General features: G+C 39.5%; 1 protein-coding gene across 3 annotated transcripts in view; it reads left to right on the top strand.

The window, feature by feature from the left end:
* The first annotated feature begins 15 nt into the window (after window positions 1–15).
* The window catches only part of AMMECR1L (AMMECR1 like), a 47,940-nt gene continuing 24,278 nt past the window's right edge, over window positions 16–23,677 (top strand). Inside the window, exons 1-2 of one of the 3 annotated variants that reach the window (XM_089665525.1) lie at window positions 107–241; window positions 382–466. Coding sequence is in view for 1 of the 3 variants with exons in the window: in XM_089665518.1 (XP_089521644.1) it covers window positions 156–241 (86 nt within the window). In the remaining 2 variants the exon portion in view is untranslated. Of the gene's footprint in view, window positions 242–381; window positions 467–23,677 lie in introns of all 3 variants that reach the window. The other 2 variants (XM_089665518.1, XM_089665515.1) reach the window with 2 other exon arrangements.

Here is a 23,677-nt window from a genome sequence, read left to right as displayed (position 1 = left end):
TCTCCTCTTCCTGCTCCGCCTCCAGTCCACGAACGAGAAGAGTCCTCGGCTCCCATTCCCAGTTGTCAAGTTCCTCTCCAGCATCTGGCAGTGACTTCAGCCCCTTTCACTTCTGCAAGTAATGCTGGCCCCGAGCTCCTCAGCGAGGCCGGCACATGCACAGAACGGTCCAGAACTGTGACAGCACGGCTGAAGAGGAGCCGCAGGATCTCTTCTCCTTCTCCCAAGCGGTCGGACAAGGGTAAGGCTGCTGCAAAAGTTCCTTCCCTGCTCTTTGACTCTGCAAATGTACAAAATATCCATCAAAGGAGATGTCAGATGCAGCCTTCTAACAATTGTATTTTGCCCCCTTCTATGCCTGCTGTTATTCCTGATGTGCAGCAAGAGGTGACAGTTGCAGCTGTAACTGACACTGCTGTGTTGGCTGATCATAGTGTGCCATTACCTGCTTCCAATGACATTGCAGGTGAGAGTTTTAATCTGCATTCATTGTTTAATTTAGCTACTTCATTTACTAATTCTGCTGACAGTTTTAAGCGTATTCTTACGTCTACTCCTGCGATTCCTTCAGACCGTATTCTGCATGCTTGGTCTGCACCTTCGGACTTTCCTACTGTTCCTCCTGTTGAGTCTGTTGCTATTCCGGATTTGTCTCCCTTGGCTGTTTCCGTTCCAGAATGCTGTCTTAAAGAGGCCCTGACGTGCGAGGTATCTCTGTTGGGGTTTCACTCGCTGTCATCTGTCAAAGAAAAAATTTGGAGAGGGGATTATGTTGATCTTTTATCCGTTACTGAAAGTAAAAGGGATAACTGATTGGATATTAAGGAATCCGATAAATCTAGTGTTGATGAGCGTAAATCTGCACCCCGTTCTTTTAATAACTGGTTGCAGGCTTTTTGTATATATGCCAATGTTATGGGAGAAAAAAGACCTAATTGTGTTGTGGAATGTTTCAGCATGTTGAAACCTTGAAGCGCATAAGAATTTTTCTGGATTAGCTTGGTTGTCGTATGATGAATCATTCAAAAATTGGCTGTTCATAAACATTTGAAATGGGGTTCTAAGGATGTTGGTTTATGGCTTAATTTATTGTTGCCACAGAAGCAGTTTTTAAAACCATCTTCTCAGCCAGGACCTTTTATGAAAGCCTTTGTTTTAGTTTTAAAGATGGGATCTGCAAATGGCCTAATTCTTGGAAGTACAAACATGAGTGCGCAACGCCAGCAACGAGTGACCCAGCAACGCCAGCTGGGTCACATCCAGCCTCTCGTTGCTTTAAAAAGTTGACTCTGAATAATCCTGCCCAACATAAGGATATGTTTCTCAAAAGCAGTCACGCTGGTGAAGTTAGTCGAATTGTTGCCACATCTCTGCATTTGGACAAATCAGCAGATGGCGGAGTTACTCATTAATGGTTTTGAATATGGTTTTTTATTACCTACATACATGGGTCCTGGTTGTCTGATATATGATAATTTGCCTTCTGTGCATAGGTTTAGCTGTGTGAATAGAGAAGGAAGTTTGTGAGGGTAGGGTTTCGGGCCCCTTTTCTAATCCCCCATTTATTGATTTCTGAATTTCTCCTCTAGGTTTAATTCCAAAGAAAGAAGCCAATAGTTTTCATTTAATCCATCATTTATCTTTTCCTGTTGGTTCATCTTTAAATGATGACATTGATCTGCCTTTCTGCTCCATCTCATACGCATCTTTTTGATGATGCCCAGGTAAAAATACTGGCAGTTAGGTACATCTGCTTTGTTGGCTAAGGCTGGTGTGAATTCCGTTTTTTGGTTATTACCAATTCATCCTTCTGGGTTCAACTCTTTGGGTTTTTATTGCAATGGTAATTATTAATTTGATTGCGGCCTCCCGATGGGTTGTTCGGTGTCATGTAGCTACTTTGAGACTTTCTCTACTTTCTTAGAATGGACAGTGTCTCATATTACAGGCTCTATTAATTTATTGCACTATTTGGATGAATCATCGAATAATCTGTAGACGTTTTGGTATTCCTTTGGCGGAAGGAAAGTCGGTTTGGCCGACTACTTACCTTGAATTTTTGGGTATCACGATCGATACTGTTCTGATGGAATTTCGTTTACTAACAGCTAAAGTAAATCGCTTATGATTCTTGGTTTCTTTTGTCATCACTAACCTGAAGGTTACTTTGCTCACTCTGCAATCTTTGTTAGGCCTTCTTGCTTTTGCGACACGTGTCATCCCTGTTGGTAGGGTGTTTTCCAACTGTTTATACAGAGCAATATCAGGTATCAAATCTTCGCACCACTTCATTAGAATTCATTCTGATATAAGGGAGGATTAGAAAGTTTGGGATCAGTTTCTAGCTGATTTTAATGATGGTTCTTTTATGGCAGGCCCCGTTTTTGTGATGCTTCTGCAATTTCGCTATTTATTGATGCTTCTGGTGTATGCGGCTATGGTGTATATTGACAAGGCCATTGGTCAGCTGCAGCTTGGCCTCTTGAGTGGTATGACAGGGGTTTGACTAAGAACATAGTGTTCTTAGAACTTTTCCCTATTGTAGTGGCTTAGGAATTTGGGGCAAGCAACTGCGTAACTTGCGGATAAAAAAGGGGTAGTCTATTCTGTTACTTGTCTGTCATCTAAATCTTTACTGTCTTGTCTATTCTACGTTGTCTTGTTTTTAAGTGTCTATTCTTAAACATCTGGATAAAGTCTAAATATGTGCCTGCCCATACTAATATTGCTGCGGATGCTTTATCTCAATTTCAGTTTTGATCGTTTTCGGGAGCTGGTACCGGATGCAGATCTTCATGGTTATTTTTGCCCCCATGGGCATATTGTCCATAATTTGACCAATGCTCATATAGCACTGGTGAATTTCCTGGCTCATTCTATGTGGGCAAAGTACAATGCTGTGTGGTTTCTGTGGTGCTTGTTTTTAAATTCAGCGGGTCTACCTCCTCTGGCTTTTTCTGAAAATGTGGTTCTATCTTTTCTTGAATACTTGATGTCTTGCTCTTATTCGCATGTTCAAAAAATTTTAGCTGGGGTTTCCTTTTTTCTGAAATGGCGGTTTCTTCCGCCAGTTTTTTCTCAGTAAAGCAAGTACTTAAAGGCTATCAAAAATGTTATCGGTTGGATTCCTATTACTGCATCTATTTTGCAATTATTGATTTCTGCTACTGACAAAGTTTGCTTTTCTGCTCATGAGATTTTGTTTCAAGCCTCTTTTAGTCTGTTTTTTTTTTAAGCATTTAGTATTTCTGAATTGGTGTCTAGGCCATCTTCAGCTCCCAGCGGGCTTATGTATTCTGACTTATTAGTGGAGAATGGTTATCTTAAGATTCTGTTATGGTATAGTAAGACAGATCAGTTGGGTAAGGGCTGTTGGATATTTATTCATAATATCGCTAGATCTTCTATTTGTGCTTTTACTTTAGTATCTAGATATCTTACAGCTTGTCCCCTATCTGCTTCTCATCTGTTTGTGAATAGTAACGGCCAGCCACTTACTATTTATCAGTTTGCTGCAGTTCTGCGTAAATGTTTTCTTTCTGCAAACATTAGTCACTTGCATATTACTTCTCACTTTTTTCGTATTGATGCAGCAACTGAAGCTTCCAGGCTTGGTTTTCCTTCTTTCGGTATTAAAGGTTTGGGTGGTTGGAAATCTGGTTGTTTTAAGTCCTATATACGACCTAATTCATATTTTTACGATTCACAGGTCCTAGGCGGGTCATCTGGATCATAGGACATTCTTGCGTCCATTGGGCTAAGTTGCGTGCTTCTCATTGCACACATGGACCTAATTTGGGACTAGACTGTAATAGAATGTATATTTGCTGGTATGGCAGGCGTGGAATGTCTTGGGTTGACTTGCGCCCTGCTTTATTGTTGTTACATTCTTCTTGGCTGGCTCCTGATGTTGTTGTACATCTGAGCAGTAATGAGATTGGTTTTCCCAAAACGTTAGATTTGATTTATCAGATCAAATTTGACCTTTATTTCTACCTAATTCGGTGCTTATCTTTTCTGAAATCATTCCATGGTTGTGCTGGTTGCTGACCGCAGAGCTTCGTTATATGGAAAAGATACGTAAGCGTAACAATAGAGCTGTATATAAATGTATGCCCTCGATCAGTGGTCTGTCTTTCAGGCATGTTGATTTGGAGGGCGGCTTACATGGGTTTTTATCGTACAGACAATGCTCATCTTTCTGATGTTGCTCTAGATTTATTTAACCTTGATTTGCACTCTTGTGTTGAATTGGCGGTGGCTCGGGTGGGGCGCGAGGCTCAGTTAGGTTGAGCCTTGCGTGTGGGGACAGTTTTTGGACAATTTATTGTTCGAGTCGTAATGCTTGAACTAATCTTTAGGTTTCATTAATAGCTGGTATTCTTTTATTTAATATTATTTGATATACATAAGCGGTAATTATTATTATATATTTTAATACCAACAATATAAGGGCCGCGGCCAATTCATTTCATTAATGTTTGATAATTCAGGTTTTGTTTCCTGTCCCATCATATAATTCCGTGTCATCATCATCTCATATAATTCCGTGTCATCATCATCTCATATAATTCCGTGTCGTCATCATCATCCCCTCATCGTGTTTTGTATTGTTACCGTCTTGTCTCATGTTCTGTCCCCTTTGCTACTGTACAACGCTGAGCAAACTCTTTGGCGCCATATAAATACTGTATAATAATAATAATATAATTCCATGTTATCATCATCATCCCCTCATACAATTCCATGTTATCATCATATAACCCTATGTCACATTTTCATTCCTTCATATAATTCCATGTTCTGCCATCATCCCAGTCATATCATATTCCTTCATATCTGCTGCACCTACCTTAATCATCATCATCATCTTCTAGAAGTCCCCGTTCACACCTGTGCATTTCATGAACACGTACAGAGACATGCTTTTCTGTGCATGTTTTTGGAATGTGCTAAATAATTCTTAATGCCACCCAAACATCGCTAGCAGATACGCAAAGCTAACCACCTGAAAAGGTGTAAGAGCTTCTTTGGCACATGTTGCGCCTAGGGCAGCCCATAGAGGTGAAAACACAAAATTGTGGGCGGGACCATACATTCCTGCTACACTTCGTGTGTATGGAGCACGCTGCCCTCTACACTCATCATCTGTCCTACCAGTTCTGACACTGATCTGTCACACCTGTCCTGACGCCAATTATTTGTGGTACCAGTTACTGACACTGTTCACCTGTCCTGATGCAGTTCGCCTGTCACACCATTCCTGACACTGATCAACTGTCACATTTTTATTGATACTAATCATATTGCACCTTTGTTGGTCACTGATCATCTGTCACACCTATCTTGTCAAGATTGTTACTGTTTCTGACCTAATTATCACCTATTAATTTTAAATCAGCTCTCAACTCTTCTGTATGCATACAAACCACACCTGCAGTATTATATGCATCACACCCCACCACATCTGTGCTGTAGTGTGTGTATTTTTATTAATGTATATCTGTGATAGGGTGTCATCTACAAGGAATGACAACCTACATATACCAGAATGTTACTGTGCTTTGCGATAATGTGTTAGAACCTGCATTACCACAGTGCACAACTGTGAATATATCCTGCAACTTCTTAGGAGCCCTTCCCACTGTACTGTGTGCATTGGCATGTTGTTTTAGCATCTCCACATTACCGAAAGAAGTGTCTGACCGCATATGCACAGTTGTGTTCAAAATAATAGCAGTTCAACATCACTAACCAGATCACTGTTTTTGGTGTAAATTATATTTCTACATGGCAACTAATTTATTAGCAGGTGTAGTAGTGTAATAGCCAACAGACATGACATGCATGCTGCTGATTCTGTGTAATTGAATTGTTAATTGAAAGGGGTGCGTTCAAAATAAAAGCAGCGTGGAGTTCAATTTGTGAGGTCATTCAGTCTGTGAAAAACCAGGTGTCAAACAGGTGCCCCTTATTTATGGATGAAGGTAGCAGATATTGTACATGCTGGTTACAGTGCATTTCTCTTTGAAAATCGGAGTAAAATGGGTCGTTCCAGACATTGTTCAGAAGAACAGAGTACTTTGATTAAAAAGCTGATTGGAGAGGGGAAAACATATAAAGAAGTGCAGAAAATGATAGGCCTCTCTGCTAAAATCATCTCAAATACTTTACAATGGAAACCAAAACCACAAAGACGTAGAAGAAAACGGAAAACTACCATTCGAATGGATTGAAGAATAGTTAAAATGGCAAGGACTCAGCCAATGATTTAGCTCCAGGGTGATCAAAGAAGGTCTAAAGTTGCCTGTGAGTACTGTAACAATTAGGAGACCCTATGTGAAGCCAAGAAACCCCCGCAAAGTCCCACTGTTGGGAAAAAAAAAACGACATGCTGAACCGATTACAATTTTTCAAAGAACACATTGACCGGCCTACATTGAAATGGGGCAACATTTTGTAGACTAATGAAAGCAAGATTGTTCTTTTTGGGTCTAGGGGCAGTAAAGCATAGGGATGTTTCTCATACTACGGTGTTGGGCCTATTTATCACATAATAGGGATCATGGATCAGTTTGAATACATCAAAATAGTTGAAGAGGTCATGTTGTCCTATCCCGAAGCGGCAATACCCTTGAAATGGGTGTTTCAACAAGACAACTACCCCAAACACACCAGTAAGTGAGCAGCATCTTGGTTCCAGACCAACAAGATTAACATTATGGAGTGGCCACCCCAATCCCTGGATCTTAATTCAATAGAAGACTTGTGGGGTGACATCAAAAATACTGTTTCTGAGGTAAAACCAATAAATACAGAGAAATTGTGGAATGTAGTGCAATTATTCTGGGCTGGAATACCTGTGCACAGGTGCTAGAAGTTGGTCAATTTCACACAACGCAGATGTGAAGTAGTTCTCAGAAACAGTGGTTATACAACTAAAGATTCAGTAAATCACAGGAAAGCTAAATCTTCAAGCATTTTTTCTGTTTACACAGTAAATGTTTGAGTTTGTAAAGAAAAATACAGCCACTGCAATTTTTTCCAATAACCTAATATTCCTTTTTCTTCACTTTCTGTAAAGTAATACATTTGAAACCTTTTTTGAACCATGTTTTGATTTGGAACAGACTGTGCAGTGTTCCCAATGCATTTGCGTGTATGGAAATAAAAGTTGTTAAAAGGATTTTGAACTTAAGGCTATGTTCACACTGATGCGGTGCGGAATTCGCAGCGGTTTCTATGCAAATTCTGCACTGCATCCGAATCATTCCCCATTCATGCGAACCGCTGTGGGTGTGTATGTTAACAGCCCAAAAGCAGTGCGATGTGCAGAATTGGATCGCATAGGTGTGAATACCCATGAGATCCGATTCTAGTGCAGACCAAAAAAGAGTCCTGCACACAAATCGCATGTGATTTGCACAGGAAATGCGGTGCGGTTCCTGTGCGAATCGCATGCGATGTATCGCATGTGTGTGAACCGAGGCTTACTCACTTTTTTTAAACACACTGCTATTATTTTGAACACAACTGTAGTTGCATCTATGCATTGTGGTGTGTTGAAGGATTATAGGGATTTAGTGCCCTGTGATACATGTCCCTTAAAAATAAAGGGGGTGGTCCCTGAAGTGCATGTACTACACGTTTTAACAACACACATATAACAGTGTGAATGGGGCCTAAAAAAAAAATAAAGTACTCTTGAGTCTGTCCTCACTTATGTCGCTATCACTTTTGCTGGACAGCTTGATTTGCATAAAAATGTTAAAGCAGGTCTCCAGAAAACAAAAGTCTAGTAGCCCACACACAACACTCCCCCACTTTAAAAAAAAAAAAAAAAAATTATATACATCAAATCTAGCAGTTTTCTGAGTACTTCATACCCTAGGTTCTATTCTTCTGTCTTTAGTTAAGGTAATTTTATGAAAATATGCATGCATCATACATACTAGGTGGGTACAACTGGGGGAATCAATGGTGGAGAAGGATCTGGGAGTTCTGGTAGATCACAAGCTTAATAATGGCAAGCAATGCCAAGCTGCGGTTTCTAAAGCGAGCAAAATCTTCTCTTGTATTAAAAGAGGTATAGACTCCAGAGAGAGAGATTATTATTATACAGGATTTATATAGCACCAACAGTTTGCACAGTGCTTTAAGAGATATAATTTTACCCCTGTACGAATCATTAGTAACCCCTCATCTGGAATATGCAGTTCAGCTTTGAGAGATATCATATTACCCCTGTACGAATCATTAGTAAGACCTCATCTGGAATATGCAGTTTTGGGCACAAATTCACAAAAAGAACATTGGGGAACTGAAGAAAGTACAGAGAAGGACAACCAAACTGATAAGAGGCATGGAGGAGCTCAGCTATGAGGAAAGATTAGAGGAACTGAATGTATTCTCTCTTGAGAAGAGGAGATTAAGGGGGGATATGATCAACATGTATAAATACATCAGTGGTTCATATAGTGAACTCAGTGTAGAGCTATTCACCCTGAGGACACCACAGAGAACAAGGGGGAACTCTTTACATCTGGAGGAAAAGAAATGTAATCTCCAAGCACGGAAAGGTTTCTTCACAGTAAGAGCTGTGAAAATGTGGAATAGACTCCCTCAAGAGTTGGTTCTGGCCAGCTCAGTGGATTGCTTTAAAAAAGGCCTGGATTGTTTCTTAGATACACAGAATATAACTGGATACTAACATTTATAGGTAAAGTTGATCCAGGGAATATCCGATTGCCTCCCGGGGGATCAGGAAGGAATTTTTTCCCCTGTGGGAACAAATTGGATCCTGCTTTGCTGGGTTTTTTGCCTTCCTCTAGATCAGCTGTGGGTATAGGCTTTATAATTTTTTTTTTTTTAATCTTTTTGGTTGAACTGGATAGACTTTTGTCTTTTTTTTTTTTAGCCAGGCTAACTATGTAACTATGATGTGATATGTTTTCAAGCTTTCTTTTCCCTATTTTGTTATTGTATTTAATATAGAGGTTTGTAGCGGGAGCTCTCAATGGTTCAGTGCAATTGCTTCTTCTTATATTGACTCTATACTTGCTTTTCCAGCAGCTCTTGCATTTAAAAGCTGATGCTTTGCTGCTCCAAGTAGCTGAGGATATTAAGCACTTCAGGTGGGTTAAATACCCATCTATCTCTTGCATACTGTGGTTTCTCCTCCAACTCATGTGTCCTGCCTAAGGAGGCACAGCATACAGCAGGGTAGCAGGTATGCTACACAGCCTGAAATGTGGAATACCTGCAGAGGCCAGGGAGCAGCAAAACAAAAGCTTTTCACTCACACACACGCTGTTGAAAATGTAAGTAAATCGTCTATTGTAGGCTGCTTGAGAATAAAAGGGGCCCTGTGGTGACAGGTCATTATAAGAACTGGTATCATAAAGTGTCAGACAGATAGGGAGTGCCTTGTTTTTAAAATATCAAATATAAAATATCAAGTGGTTCATAATTGATTTACTAAAGGAATAAAGACTATTCACTTAGCAAAGTAAATGTTCACTTCGTTTCATGACCAAAGCTGGACATACTCTAGCAGATTTTTATAACAAATGTCTGTACAAACATTTGTACAAGAATTTGATTATTTGACAATTGTTGCTAAAAATTACTTCTTTTGTTTGTTTTAGATTTTAGAATGAATGGACTTTACTGAACAAAAAACACATTCACTGTTAGAAATTTGCTTGCTCAAGAAAAAGTATTTGGCTTCCCTTCATCAGGGCTTGTAACAGCAGAATAAAAGACTGAGTGGCACACTGGGCCAGGAAGAAATGGTTAAAGAGAAGCTAATAATGTTTGTCGGTACGGATCAGACCGCTGCCATCAACCTGCTTCATCTTGGTCCAGTATGCTATTTTGTTCATTTTTTTGCCTCTACAAACTGATGAATGGGGACTTTCGAGTACTCGTAATGTATTGATTATTCCTGTGATTCTCACTTTGGCAAATAAAAATGAACTGGACCTAATAAACATAGCTGAAACTGTCATTTCTTAACTTTCTTTTTTGCATCACTTTTTGTGAGCTGCCCTGTACTTCTAAAACAATATTATTTGTGTAAACTACAAATCTAATTTTCCCTCTGTACTGGAGATGTACATATGCAGACATGATTAAAGTTCAGCCTGTGCAACAACCATAGTTCACGCCATAAATACTGTGGATTTAGTGTTGCCACCCAGGGACAGAAAGTGTGTTCGCAGGATTACTTGGTGAAAATAAAGGAAAATGATGTGGTGGTTGCATTGGTTTTCTTTTGTCAGGCTAAGAACATTTTCAACAAAATGGGAAAATACCTGTCAATCTTGCTTGAAATGCAGTGTCCTTGTCACTGCCTGTGAACTGCACTAAAAGTTATCTTTATTGCTAGCTATATTCTTTAAAATACCACTTGCCATGCCCCCCCCTCCCCCATCTAATGAAGATAAATACAGTCGCCATGGCAACTAAAAATTGCTCCTGGCGCCTGGGTTCACATGTATGTATACTGAAGTCGCAATGTCACTCTGGATTCTGTGCCATTTTGTCTCTCCACGACTGCCTCCCATTGACTTCAATGCAAGAACTCCTGTCAATAGCAATCCTATGTGAACACTTACCACCACGTGCCACTCTATCGCTTGCAAATCTGGAACTCGCACAGGACCCCTTTAGGTATGGCATATGCATGAGCCATCTCAATAGGAACACATACTATCTAGCCTTGCACACAAATCTTTGAGTTTGAAAATGCATCCAGAATTCACATATATGTGAACTAGGGCGAATCCTTTGACACCTGGGCGTTTTGGAATTGACGCATAATCGCTGAGATTCTGCCCATGATCGCAAAACGCAAGTTCAGATGCCATTATTTTCAGTGGCACCTTTTTGGTTTTGCTGTGATTGTCACGTGGCAAATTGCATCATGTGAAGCTTGCTGCTCAAAAGTTGCCTGACTCCTAACTTTTTTAGCTGGCTCCTACACTCACTGCCCACTTTTATTAGGTACACCTTGTTAGTGCCAAGAAAATATCCCCTACACCATTACATCACCACCAGCCTGAACCGTAGATACAAGGAAAGATGGATTCATACTTTCATGTTGTTTACACCAAATTCTGACCCTACTATCTGAATGTCAACCAGATTCAAAACAAATTTGTCAAGCTCCTGACATAAGGATATGTTTGTAGTCCATATCAGGAGACAGCCTAGGGTTGACAATATTGGCTCCCTTCAGACATATACAAAGGATCATATTTGTGTAAACTACAGATCTCATCATCCCCTTGTATTGTAAAAAGGCAGACATAAACTCACCGGCCCTTTTATTAGGTTCACCTGTTCAATGTCTTGGTAACACAAATTGCTAATCAGCCAATCACATGGCAGCAAATCTATGCATTTAAGCACCTAGATGTGGTGAAGACAACTTTCTGAAGTTCAAACCAAGCATCAGAATGGGAAGAAAGAGGATTTAAGTGACTTTGAGCGTGGCATGGTGGTTGGTGCCAAACAGGCTGGGTATTTCAAAAACTGCTGATCTAATGGGATTTTCAAGCACAGCCATCTCTAGGGTTTACAGAGAATTGGTGCAAAAATGAGAAATCATCCAGTGAGCAGCAATTGTTTGGATGAAAATGCCTTGTTGATGTCAGAGGAAAATGAGCAAACTGAGATGATAGGCAACTGTAACTCATGTCTATATGAACCAAAATCTCTGTGGAATGTTTCCAACACCTTGTTGAATCTATGCCATGAAAAATTAGGGCAATTCTGAAGGCAAAAATGGATTCAACCCAGGACTAGCAAGGTATACCTAATAAAGTGGCTGGTGAGTGTATTTGATGTTTTAAGTCAAGCCTGTGTCACAACCATGCCTCTCCATTGATACAGCGGAGTTAGTGTTGCCACTCAGGGACAGGATATTTGTTATCCACAGGATTACCAAGTGAAAATAAAGCAAAAAAAAAAAAAATGCTGAAAAAAGAAAGGTAATGGAGTCATCACACCAGAGACTGGTAAGCTGCAGTATATAAAATTGTTGGTTTTGGTTAAGATATGCTTTAGGCCTCTTTCATTGTGAGTGGGCAAACATTCAAAATCAGCAGGGGATCAAATACTTATTTCCTTCACTGTAGGTATATACATGTGATTTTGCATATCCGGGTAGGATGTGCGCACGCACCCTACCCGCGCCGCCATTCGCGACCACAGCTGTAAATCAGCAGGTCCTGGAAGGTGATTACTCGCCGGTGCCCGGTAATTGCCGAGTATCTCTGATGGGGGAGAGAACTGTTTGTAAACAAAACAGTTCTCCTCCCTGTCCGCTCCAGCACACTGCTTTGCACAGCACAATTATGCACAGCAGTGGGCTTACAGTGAAGCACACAGACACAGCTTACAGTAAAACAGCACACAGTTAACCCTTTGATCTCCCCACATGTTAATCCTTTCATGCCCAGTAGCACATGCCATTAGTACAGTGTCAGTGCTTTTTATTAGCACTGATCACTGTATTGGTGTCCCTGGGGATGTCAGTTACACCAAGTCAGTTCCCCCCAATGTCAGAATGCCTGCCGCAGTCCTGCTATAAGTTGCTGATCGCCACCATTACTATTAAAAAAAAAAAAAAAAATTGCAGTGTATGTAAACTGCCATTTGTAAACACTATAACTTTCACGTAAACCAATTCATTTACACGTATTGGGATTTTTTTTTCTAGCAAAGACATGTAGCGGAACATATTTTGGCCTAAATTTATGACGAAATTTGATTTTTTACATTTTTTTTACTGGATATTTTTAATAGCAAAAAGTAAAAAATATTGGGGGTTTTATTCTAAAAATTGTCAGTCTTTTTTTTTTTTTATAGCATAAAAAATGCTGAAAGAAAGCTCAGTTTGTGGGGAAAAAAAGGACAGAAATTTCATTTGGGTGAAGCGTTGCATGACCGTGTAATTGCCAGTTAAAGTAACGCAGTGCCGTAATGCAAAAAATGGCCTGGTCAGGAAGGGGGGTAAATCCTCTGGCGGGCAAGTGGTTAAAAAAGCAGCCAAACAACTATGTGATAATAAATGGCTTCATATGATCACTATCCTTTAAATAAAATATTTTTTGGCATGATCGGTCATACTTTGCATATAAATGCCAAAATTTCATGAATTCTGCTAGGGTGTGCAAACTTTTGAGCATAACTGTATTTATGCCCCATTCCATCTTATCTTCCCTCCCCAGAAAGTTGGCCCCCTACTCTGTGCAGACAGAAGGGCCCATAACTTCCTACTCATACCCCAGAGTTTAGAACCTTCTATCCCCCAACCCTTTATCACTCCTTCATTTCTAGTATATCACGGGAAACTAAAGAATTTCTGGTGTGCTTGATTATAATTCATGAAGACAAAACCTGGATACTTGGTTATCCTGGGACACTTTATTAGGTTGAGGTGTAAAAATATATGTGCTGTTTACCTGCATATTATTTTGTATACCCTTTTATTTCTGACTTTTATCGTATAAACTGTGTGCACTTCCCAGAATTTTTTTCATATATAAAGAATTTATTTAAAAAAAGGGTTTTGCGCCATCTTGTTTATAATAAAACAAAGTGTGTTGCTGACCTTTTCACTGTCCTCTTTGGTCCATTAAATAAGCTTTCTTCAAGGGAAGGAATCTACTCTACTCAATCACAAATTCCAAAGCATGGCGCTCATTTCACATTTTAGAATAGTGGACAGAGGCATGAAATTAATTAATTTATGCCCCTTGACCAACTGTATATCCAGTTGCCTTATAGCATAGATGCAACCTAATATTAAACAGCTGTGTTACTTCAAACTGCAGACAGCTGCTTAAGGCTTGTTGGCCTTCAGCAGTTGAATTCATGGAAACTTTTGCTTCCATGGAGAAATTTTTGGGGTGCAAAAATAATTATTGATATGGTTCCACCCATTATTCTGAAATGAATAAACCCCTTGTTTTTGGGAATTGTGAGGGAAGTAGGACCTGTAGATACCGTCTGTTCTATTAACAATCTATTACAATGGCACAACGGAGGGCTTTATATGTTGTGCTAACTTGCCATAAACTGTTTAGTTATACTTTCTTGTAAGAACCAGCCTGACACCTGCCTTAAAGTGGACTTCCCCTCCTTTCACTAAATATTACACCAGCATACAGCTCTACATGCTGATATGGAACCATCTTACATTTAAGCAGTATTAAACCATAAATGTATTATATTGCAGCTTGCCAGTCCTTAGATGTTGTGGCTGCTTTTAGTTTTCTTTTTTAGATGTGTTTCCTTTATTTTCAGCTGGTGATCTGGCTATGAATGGTATTTATTCACCACTGGGATTTTTAATTTTTTTGCTATATAAATGAAAAAGTCCAAAAAATGTAAAGAAAGTGTTTTTCTTATAACATTTTGAAAAAAAATAATATTTCATCATAAATCTTGGCCAAAATTTATTCAGTTATCTTTTTAGTAAAAAAAATAAAATAAACCAAATTAGTTTATAACCAAAAATTATAATTTTTAAATTTTTTTTTTACATTTTTATTTTATTTTCTTATGTTATTTGTTTTTGTTTTTTTTTTTAATTTTTTACATACTGTCACCCTAGCAGTACAGTCTCCATGGTGACACTGTACAATACTTGTGGAGGGGGGGGGGGGATTTTTTTTTTTTTTTTAAAACACAAATTTGCTTTTACACTCATAAAGGCTGTAAAAGCAATCCTTTCTCCTCTCTGGCTGCATTCTTGCAGCCATTGAGAAATACTGTGTGAGCTGTGATTGGTCACAGCTTGTCACATGGTACAAGGCTGTTGTCAATAGCCTTGCACCATGTGACCTCTGTGATCATTCATAGATTTCACACGTAGTAAGCAATGATGTCAGAAGTGACATCTTGCTTACTACTCTGAATGTGATCACTGATTGGCCAATCAGTGATCACATGATCGGGACCTCGCACAGAGGTCCGTAAGATGATCGGTGTTCCACTGTGTCCCAGGAGCGCACACAGTCTAAAAGGGGGGCACCGTTTATAAACTGCAACCCGCCCCTGGACTGCCGTCGTCCAGCCGTTTATATACAGCGGCCAAACAGCAAGTGGTTAAGGTAAGTAAAAACAAGGATTTAAGTTTTTTGGGGCATGAAGCAGCCTGATTAGCCCTCCTAGTTCTTATCATGGGAATATAGATCAATTATCCCTTGTATTGCAGCGAATAGACTAGTGGGAAGATTTGAGTAGTATAACAAAATACAAGTGGAAGGTCTTGTCTCAAGGAGAATAGTTTGCCCTCCCAGTCTGTATCTTGGTTCAACAGAATGATTAGCCTTTATGTTGTCAGGATGGGAAAGAAGGTAAGACTGAGTATCCTGATAGGAGATAACTAAGTAGGGCTGACAATTTTCCACTGAAATGCTGTGTTGTCAGGTCACAACAGGACCTAGGAGCTGAGTGCAATTCTGGAAAATTGACAGGTATTTTTCTATACCTGCAAGGTCTTTTAGCCCTGGTTCACAATGATGCGGTTTGAAATTTGCAGTATTTTCAGTGCAAATTGCACTCCGTTCATGTGAACCGCTGCAGGTGTGTATGTTAACAACACCCCAAAAGCAGGCCGCAAAACGCAGTGCAATGTGCAGAATCGGATCGCATAGGTGTGAATACCCATGCAATCCTATTCTAGTGCGGACCCAAAAAAGGGTCCTGCACCTTTTTGGTGCGGGTGCAGTGCGATTTGAGTCATACAAAATGTGGCTCCAATCACACCGCACACAAATCGCATGTGATTTACACAGGAATGCAGTGCAGTTCCTGTGCGAATCACATGCGATATACTGCACCGCATGTATGTGAACCCAGGCTAAAAGTGAAGTATAGCCAAAGCTATTTTGGCTGCAATTCTGGGGATCACAGGAGTGCAGTTTGTTCTGTCAGCTGTTGCCTGGCATCACTCAGCCCATCCAGACTCTGAAAATATCCCAGAATGAACAAATGTGTTAAGCCAGTGCTATCACCCAAAGTGTATACAATAAATCATAATTCATAAAAAAAGCTTGTGCTGTGTCAATTTTTGATGTATTTTTTGATGAATTATGAGCTATTGTATATACTTTGGGTGATAGTGCTATCTTAACACATTAATGGGGTGTTGTTCATACAGCATTTTCGATAGCAGCTGCACCCTTGAAATATTAAGAGGTATTGAGTGGTCTGTGGAGCAGATCTGTTTAAAGTCAGGATCCACCCAGATGCCTGGACCGGCAGCTGGCTCAGTCTCTGAGAACCTGGGCCAGTCGCTCTCACACACTCCAGAGCCCAGTGCTTCAGTGAGCCTTGGAGGGGCAAAGCAGAAAGCCCTTAACTGACAGTTACCAGCTCACTGCTCACGGACGACAGAGAACTGAGCGATCAGTCATCTTTGGTCACTCAGTTCTTAGTTTTAGAAGCAACAGGGAACACATGCAGCATCAAACCGATTCTGCATCCACCTATTCTAAATGTTTTTTTTGTTAACCCATACTTCTTTTTTAAAGGGATAAAACATTGTCAAATGTGCACGTATTGTACTTTGCACTGCAAATGTTTTTTGGGGTTTTTTTTTTCGGGTCGACCTGACATTACATACCTGTGTAAGCTAAATGGACCTCACTTAGGAAAATTTCCAAAAGGACAGCTATCTGCATTGTCATATTAGATTCAAATCCTTCATTCTCCAAATGTAATTACTTCTTATGTGTTTGAATTTGATTCATTGCTGTAATACAGACAGTTTAGATTTCAGCCAGGTTGACACATTAGACCTAACGTGGTGGCATGTTTCATCCTCTTGTTTGTGTACTTCCATAAAGACAAGTGGAATAAAAGTGTTGTAAAGGACTTCACACTTTCTGAATAACTTCTTGCTGCATGTATTCCTAGATAAAGATGAGCTGTATTTAAAGTAATTGCAAACCCTCACCTTGTAAAACAACCCATTCATTTTCAAAATAGAAATGAAAGGAAAAACATTTATGTATAGATATTAAAAACATTATAAATACCTTTCTCCCATTTTCTATAAGTGATCACATATCCTCTGTTCTCAGCTGCATGAGAGCTGGGGAGGAGAAACAGCAGCAAACTGATCTTCCCAGTTAAAGACTGTGCAAGGGGAAGGGGGGGTGTCAGGACAAGTCTGATCATTGGAGGTGAGCAGGCTGAGTTCCCAGTATAGCTAGAGCACTGACCACGCTGTGCTCTCCTGCTTAGCGTGGACAGTTAATAGGAAAGCAGAGGGACTGGCAGGCACACCAATGATTTCACTCAAAGGAGGCAATACAAAGAGAGCAGGATACTTTTTCCTCCCAAGTACATGATACAGCAGGCACATATCAGGAATATCAAATGTTGGGTTTACATATTTTTTTTAACTAGAGTGCTCATTCTTTCTTACAACCAGCCCATAGAAGTGATGAAGCGTGATTTAGCTGTCAGATCATTTATGAGCATGCAAAGCCTTTTGTAAAGCTAACACGTACAGGAACCCAATTGTTTCATTGCTGTCTGCACTTTAGATGCAGCTTGCCCCAGATATAATTGTTTTTAATAGCATTGCTACAGACTAAATTACATCCTTTTTTTCTCCAGGAAATTATTTTAAATAGCTGCAAACTCTAGCTTCAGGGTTTAGATTGCATTATGTCTATTCACAGATTTGTATGTTAAACGTCAAGTTTGCATCTTGATATACCGGTAATCCCAGATAATACCTCTACTAAATTCATGCCATTCTGGTGTTCACTGTGCAGCTTATACAACCTATCTGCCTATAAAATGCTGACAGCAAATTATATCTCTAAACCTGGCGTTAAATTAAGTGTCTATGATTTGACAGCAATTACAAGCATTGCTGAATGTCAATAAAGATGTATGATACATGAAATTCAAGACAGAGAGAACTGTCTTTGTAAAGAAACCAGTTTTATTTTGAGACTGCCTTGGTAGAGAATCAGTCATGTTTAGGGACTGCATTGGTAGAGAGCCATTCATAATTGGAGACCCCCCTTTTGGTGAACCAGTCATATTTTGAGACTGCTGTTTTGGGGAGTCAATCATATTTAGAGACAGCCTTGGTAGAAAGCCATTTACACACACTTTATTAGGTACACCTGTTCAATTGCTTGCTAACACAAATTGCTAATCAGCCAATCACATGGCAGCAACTCAATGCATTTAGGCATTTAGACCTGGTGAAGATGACCTGCTGAAGTTCAAACCGAGCATCAGAATGGTGAAGAAAGGGGATTTAAGTGACTTTGAACATAGCATGGTTGTTGGCGCCAGACGGCCTGGTCTGAGTATTTACAAAAATGCTGAGATACTGGGAATTTCATGCACAACCATCTCTAGGGTTTATAGAGAATGGTCTGGGAAAAAAAAAAAGAAAATATCCAGTGAGTGGCAGTTGAGGACAAAAATGCCTTGTTGCTTTCAGAGGAGAATGGGCAGACTGGTTCGAAATGATAGCAAGTCAACAGTAACTCATGTCAATTTGGACCAAAATCCCAAAGGAATGTTTCCAACACCTTGTGGAATCTATGCCATGAAGAATTAAGGCAGTTCTGAAGGCAAAAGGGGGTCCAACCCAGTACTAGCAAGGTGCAGGGTGGATAAAAATCAATGATTTTTTTTAAAAAAAATTTAAAAAATCGGATTTTTTTTATTTAAATTGGATTTTTTAAAATAAAATGCTTTTTGAGGAAAATATATTACCATCCAAAGGTTATTCCATCATGAAATAAAGATTAGTTTTTTAATTATGTAGAATAAGGCTGTATATGTTTAATTGTTTTGGTAAATAAATTCCATGAATCCATTCACAATGTCATGCTCTTCCAGAGGTTTTTGTAAGATTATTGGGCAGTTTCTCTGCCTACAAGATATTATCACAGATCCTTGGTTTACTATTGCAGTTCTCAAAACTGAATTTGACTCAGCGGAGATCACATGCCTCTTCTTCACAGCAAAAATGTTATAACATGAACAGAGTTAAGAAAAAGACCTTAATCCTAACTTCTACAAATCTATGAATACAGAATCAACCCCTTCAGTGCAAAGTTTCAAGAAGTTCAGTGAATAGAATAGAAACAATATTTTTCTGATTGTTTGGAGTGGAATAGATCTGCACAAGAAGAAAGTGAAACTAAGTGTGAGGAGGAAGGGGCTGACAGTCTAAGTTTCTTAAAATATATATATTTTGTTTAGCCAAATTAGTTAACAAACATGGATGTTTGTTTAAGCAAATAACATATGCTGTAATGTTATTGTTTCAGTTGAATAAATCTATTTAAATTGGTATTATTAAGGTAATGATTATTTTTCTCCTTCCTAAATACAACAGAAAAGTTGTCCAAATATATTAAACTGGGGATAAAAAAACTAATATGAAAAGTTGTTATTCTAAAAATCTTCATCTACTTGCATATTAAAGTTATACCAGCAAGAATTAGTCATTATGTAGAAAACTAGGATTTAAATCAAGCCTTACTGACTAGTGATTTAAATCGTGATTTAAATCAGTTTGATTTAAATCAAATCCACCCTGGCAAGGTGTACCTATAAAGTGGCCGGTGAGTGTTTATTTGGGGACTGCCCGGGTAGAGAGCCACTCATATTTAGATACAGCCCTGATGGGGAGCCAGTCATGTTTATAGACTGTCCTGGTAGAGAACCAGCCATATTTAGAAACTGCCAAGGTAGAGAGCTAATCATATTTAGAGTTTGTCCAGGTAGAGAGCCAGCCATATTTGGTGACTGCCTGATGGAAATCCAATCATAATTAAAGACTTTCATGGTATAGAGCCATTAATATTTAGAGTCTGCCCTGAAACAGAGCCAGTCATATTAAAGGCCACCATGGTGGAGATTCAGTCAAGACTATTCTGGTAGAGCACTAGTTATATTTAGAGACTGTCCTGGTGGGGAACCAGACATAATTAGAGACCGCCATGGTGGGAAGCCAGTCATATTTCAAAACTGCCCTGTTAGCCAGTTAATTTTCGAGGCTGCTGTGGTCGTAGGCCATTCTTATTTAGTGATTGTCCTGACAGAGAGCCATTCAAATTTAGGGTTTGCCTTGATGGACAGCCAGTCATATTTATGGATTGTCCTGGTAGAGATCCAGTCATATTTCAAGACTGCTTTGGTAGAGAGACAGTCATATTTAGGGATTGTTGTGGTAGAGATCCAGTCATATTTCAAGACGGCTTTGGTAGATAGACGGTCATATATTTTGAGAGTGCCTGATAGAGAGCCAACCATAGTTAAAGACTGCCCTGGTAGAATGCCATTCATTGTTATATAAGTTCAATAGTTACAAAGAGTACTTTATTTGATCACATAGATCACAGGGAGGTTAAACACAAGCACGGTGAACATATCAGACAAATAAAATCATTTAAAAGCACTTGGCGTCCTCATTTCTGGGTGGTTTTGGCACATAGGGAACCATATAAGGCAATGGGGTTTTCTAGCTATATGATCCTAGATTTCCATATAGTTCAATCTTGTATTTAGATTAGCCATATAGTAATTATGGTAATAAGCCTTATGGTAATTTTTCAAAGCCTCGTGCTCCAGCTCCATGCTAGGAAGGCACGAGGCTTTGAAAAATTACCATAAGGCTACTATTCCAGCAGTCCGCACATGGCAATTCTAAATAAGAGCATATCTTCCACCGGTGGCAAGTTATTTTTTGCTTATTTGGCTCAGTTAGCGGCAGTCGATGTTTAGATTCATAGAGCTGATATGGAGTCCATATGGAATGCTATATGTGCCTAGTACCCCTGTTTTTTCAGGGAATTTTTTGGAAATCCTCTCTGGAAGAATATATATACTCTATGTCACACATGTGCTGTATGCTGTGATATAGTTATATCCTTAAGGAACCGCTTTACTATCTCAGTTTGAGCAATTTTTGGAAACCCTTCATTGGGTATATAGACTCAGGTATACCGTGCCTGCTATATATATAATATTTTTGAAATTTATGTATTGAGACTACCTGGTTTCCCACTCATATATACACTACTGAACAAGCAGAAAGGACCTGATCTCATTTCAAGTCGACGTGAAGTCCTCTTGATCTTCATTGATGGTAATATATACCTTTATTTTGTTGTTTTTTTATTATTCAGGGATTCTGCTTGATGTTTATGATCTATATATTTTTATATGTACTTCTAGAATCACCTGTTACTGTGGACTTTGTTTCACTTGGGGTGGTTACCCAGGAAGTCTCTACATTCATCATGCTGGTATGACAGCCAAATTACTGAGAAGGTAATGGAAGTATTAGTTCATCTTTGCATGGGGCAGCTCTGGTGCGATTTACAGTTGCAAGAAAAAGTATGTGAACCCCTTGGGATTACGTGGAGTTTTGCATGAATTGGGCATAAAATGTGCTCTGAACATTATCTAAGTCACAACAATAGAAGAACACAGTCTGCTGAACATAATACTACACAAACATTAGATGTTGCCATGGTTTAATTGCACATAACATGTAAACATTCACAGTGCAGGGAGGAAAAAGTATGTGAACCTTTGGACTTAATAACTGGTTGACCCTCTTTTGGCAGCAATAACCTCAACCAAACGTTTCCTGTAGTTGCAGATCAGACCTGCACAACGATCTGGAGTCATTTTGGACCACTCCTCTTCACAAAACTGTTTCAGTGTAGCAATATTCTTGGGATGTCTGGTGTGAATCGCTCTCTTAAGGTCATGCCACAGCATTTCAATTGTGTTGAGGTCAGGACTCTGACTGGGCCACTCCAGAAGGCGTATTCTGTGCTGTTGCAGCCATTGTTTTGTTGAATTACTTGTATGCTTTGGGTCATTGTCCTGTTGCATCACCCATCCTCTGCGGAGCTTCAGTTGGCGGACAGATGGTCGTACGTTTTCCTGCAAAATGTCTTGATAAACTCTGGAATTCATTTTCCCATCAATGACAACAATCCATCCAGGCCCTGAGGCAGCAAAGCAGCCCCAAACCATGATGCTCCCTCCGCCATGTTTCACAGTGGGGATGAGGTTTTGATGTTGGTGTGCTGTGCCTTTTTTTCTCCACACATAGTGTTGTGTGTTCTTCCCAAACAACTCAATCTTGGTTTCATCTGTCCACAGTATATTTTGCCAGTAGTGCTGTGGAACATCCAGGTGCTCTTTTGCAAACTTCAAACGTGCTGCAATATTCTTTTTGGACAGCAATGGCTTCCTCCGTGGTGTTCTCCCATGTACTCCATTCTTGTTTAATGTTTTCCTTATTGTAGATGTGTCAGCAAAAATGTTAGCATGTGCCAGAGATTTCTGTAGGCCTTTAGCTGACACTCTGGGATTCTTCTTTACCTCATGCAGCATTCTGCGCTGTGCTCTTGCAGTCATTTTTACAGGACGACCACGCCTAGGGAGAGTAGCAACAGTGCTAAACTTTCTCCATTTGTAGACAGTCTGTCTTACCGTGGACACATGAACATCAAGGCTTTTGGAGAAACTTTTGTAACCCTTTCCAGCTTCATGCAAGTCAACAATTCTTGATGGTAGGTCTTCTGAGAGCTCTTTTCTGCGAGGCATGGTTCACATCAGACAGTGCTTCTTGAAACCAGTAAACCCAAAACAGGTGTGTGTTTTTTAAGGGCAGGACAGTTGTCAGCAACACATCCAATATCATCACACTGATTGGAGTCAAGGTTGGCTCACTCCTGGCTCCAATTAGCTCTGGGAGAAGTCATTAAGCTAGGGCCTCACATACTTTTTCCTCCCTGCACTGTGAATGTTTACATGTTATGTGCAATTAAACCATGGCAACATCTAATGTTTGTGTAGTATTATGTTCAGCAGACTGTGTTCTTCTATTGTTGTGACTTAGATGACGTTCAGAGCACATTTTATGCCCAATTCATGGAAAACTCTACGTAATCCCAAGGGGTTCACATACTTTTTCTTGCAACTGTATGTGCTATTTAAGTCTTTTATCACCATATCTTTTTGTTCTAGTTTCCATTCACCAGGAAGTTATTCTACATATCCTGGCTTATACCAAGAATACGTCTGAAGAATATATGGCTAATCTAAATACAAGATTGAACTATATGGAAATCTAGGATCATATAGCTAGAAAACCCCATTGCCTTATATGGTTCCCTATGTGCCAAAACTACCCAGAAATGAGGACGCCAAGTGCTTTTAAATGATTTTATTTGTCTGATATGTTCACCGTGCTTGTGTTTAACCTTCCTATGATCTATGTGATCAAATAAAGTACTCTTTGTAACTATTGAACTTATATTACTCCGCGTGGATCTTTAAGTAACCACTTTTCTTTTGGGTGGTGTTGCTCTTGTCACACTACCATATTTTTTATTATGCATTTCCCGGTTTATAAATCCACACTTCTACGATAAGTGAGTCGGAGATAGTATTAGGACACAAATTATCTGTGTTATTATAGGTGGCTCTTTTCTTTTCTATTTTTGTGACTGCCATTCATTGTTAGTCTGCCTTGATGGACAGCCAGTTATATTTAGAGACTGTTGTGGTTGAGCACCAATCATATTTAGAGACTGCTCTGGTTAAGAGACAAACAAAAAGCTGTTATTTCACTCAGCATTACAGCTATATC

This window comes from Staurois parvus, unplaced genomic scaffold (assembly GCF_062004578.1).
Source record: "Staurois parvus isolate SC_StPar_1 unplaced genomic scaffold, SC_StPar_1.0 ptg000049l, whole genome shotgun sequence".
Lineage (NCBI taxonomy): Eukaryota > Metazoa > Chordata > Amphibia > Anura > Ranidae > Staurois > Staurois parvus.
The sequence above is the reverse complement of the archived record's forward strand: the minus strand, read 5'-3'. Positions and strand labels throughout refer to the sequence as shown.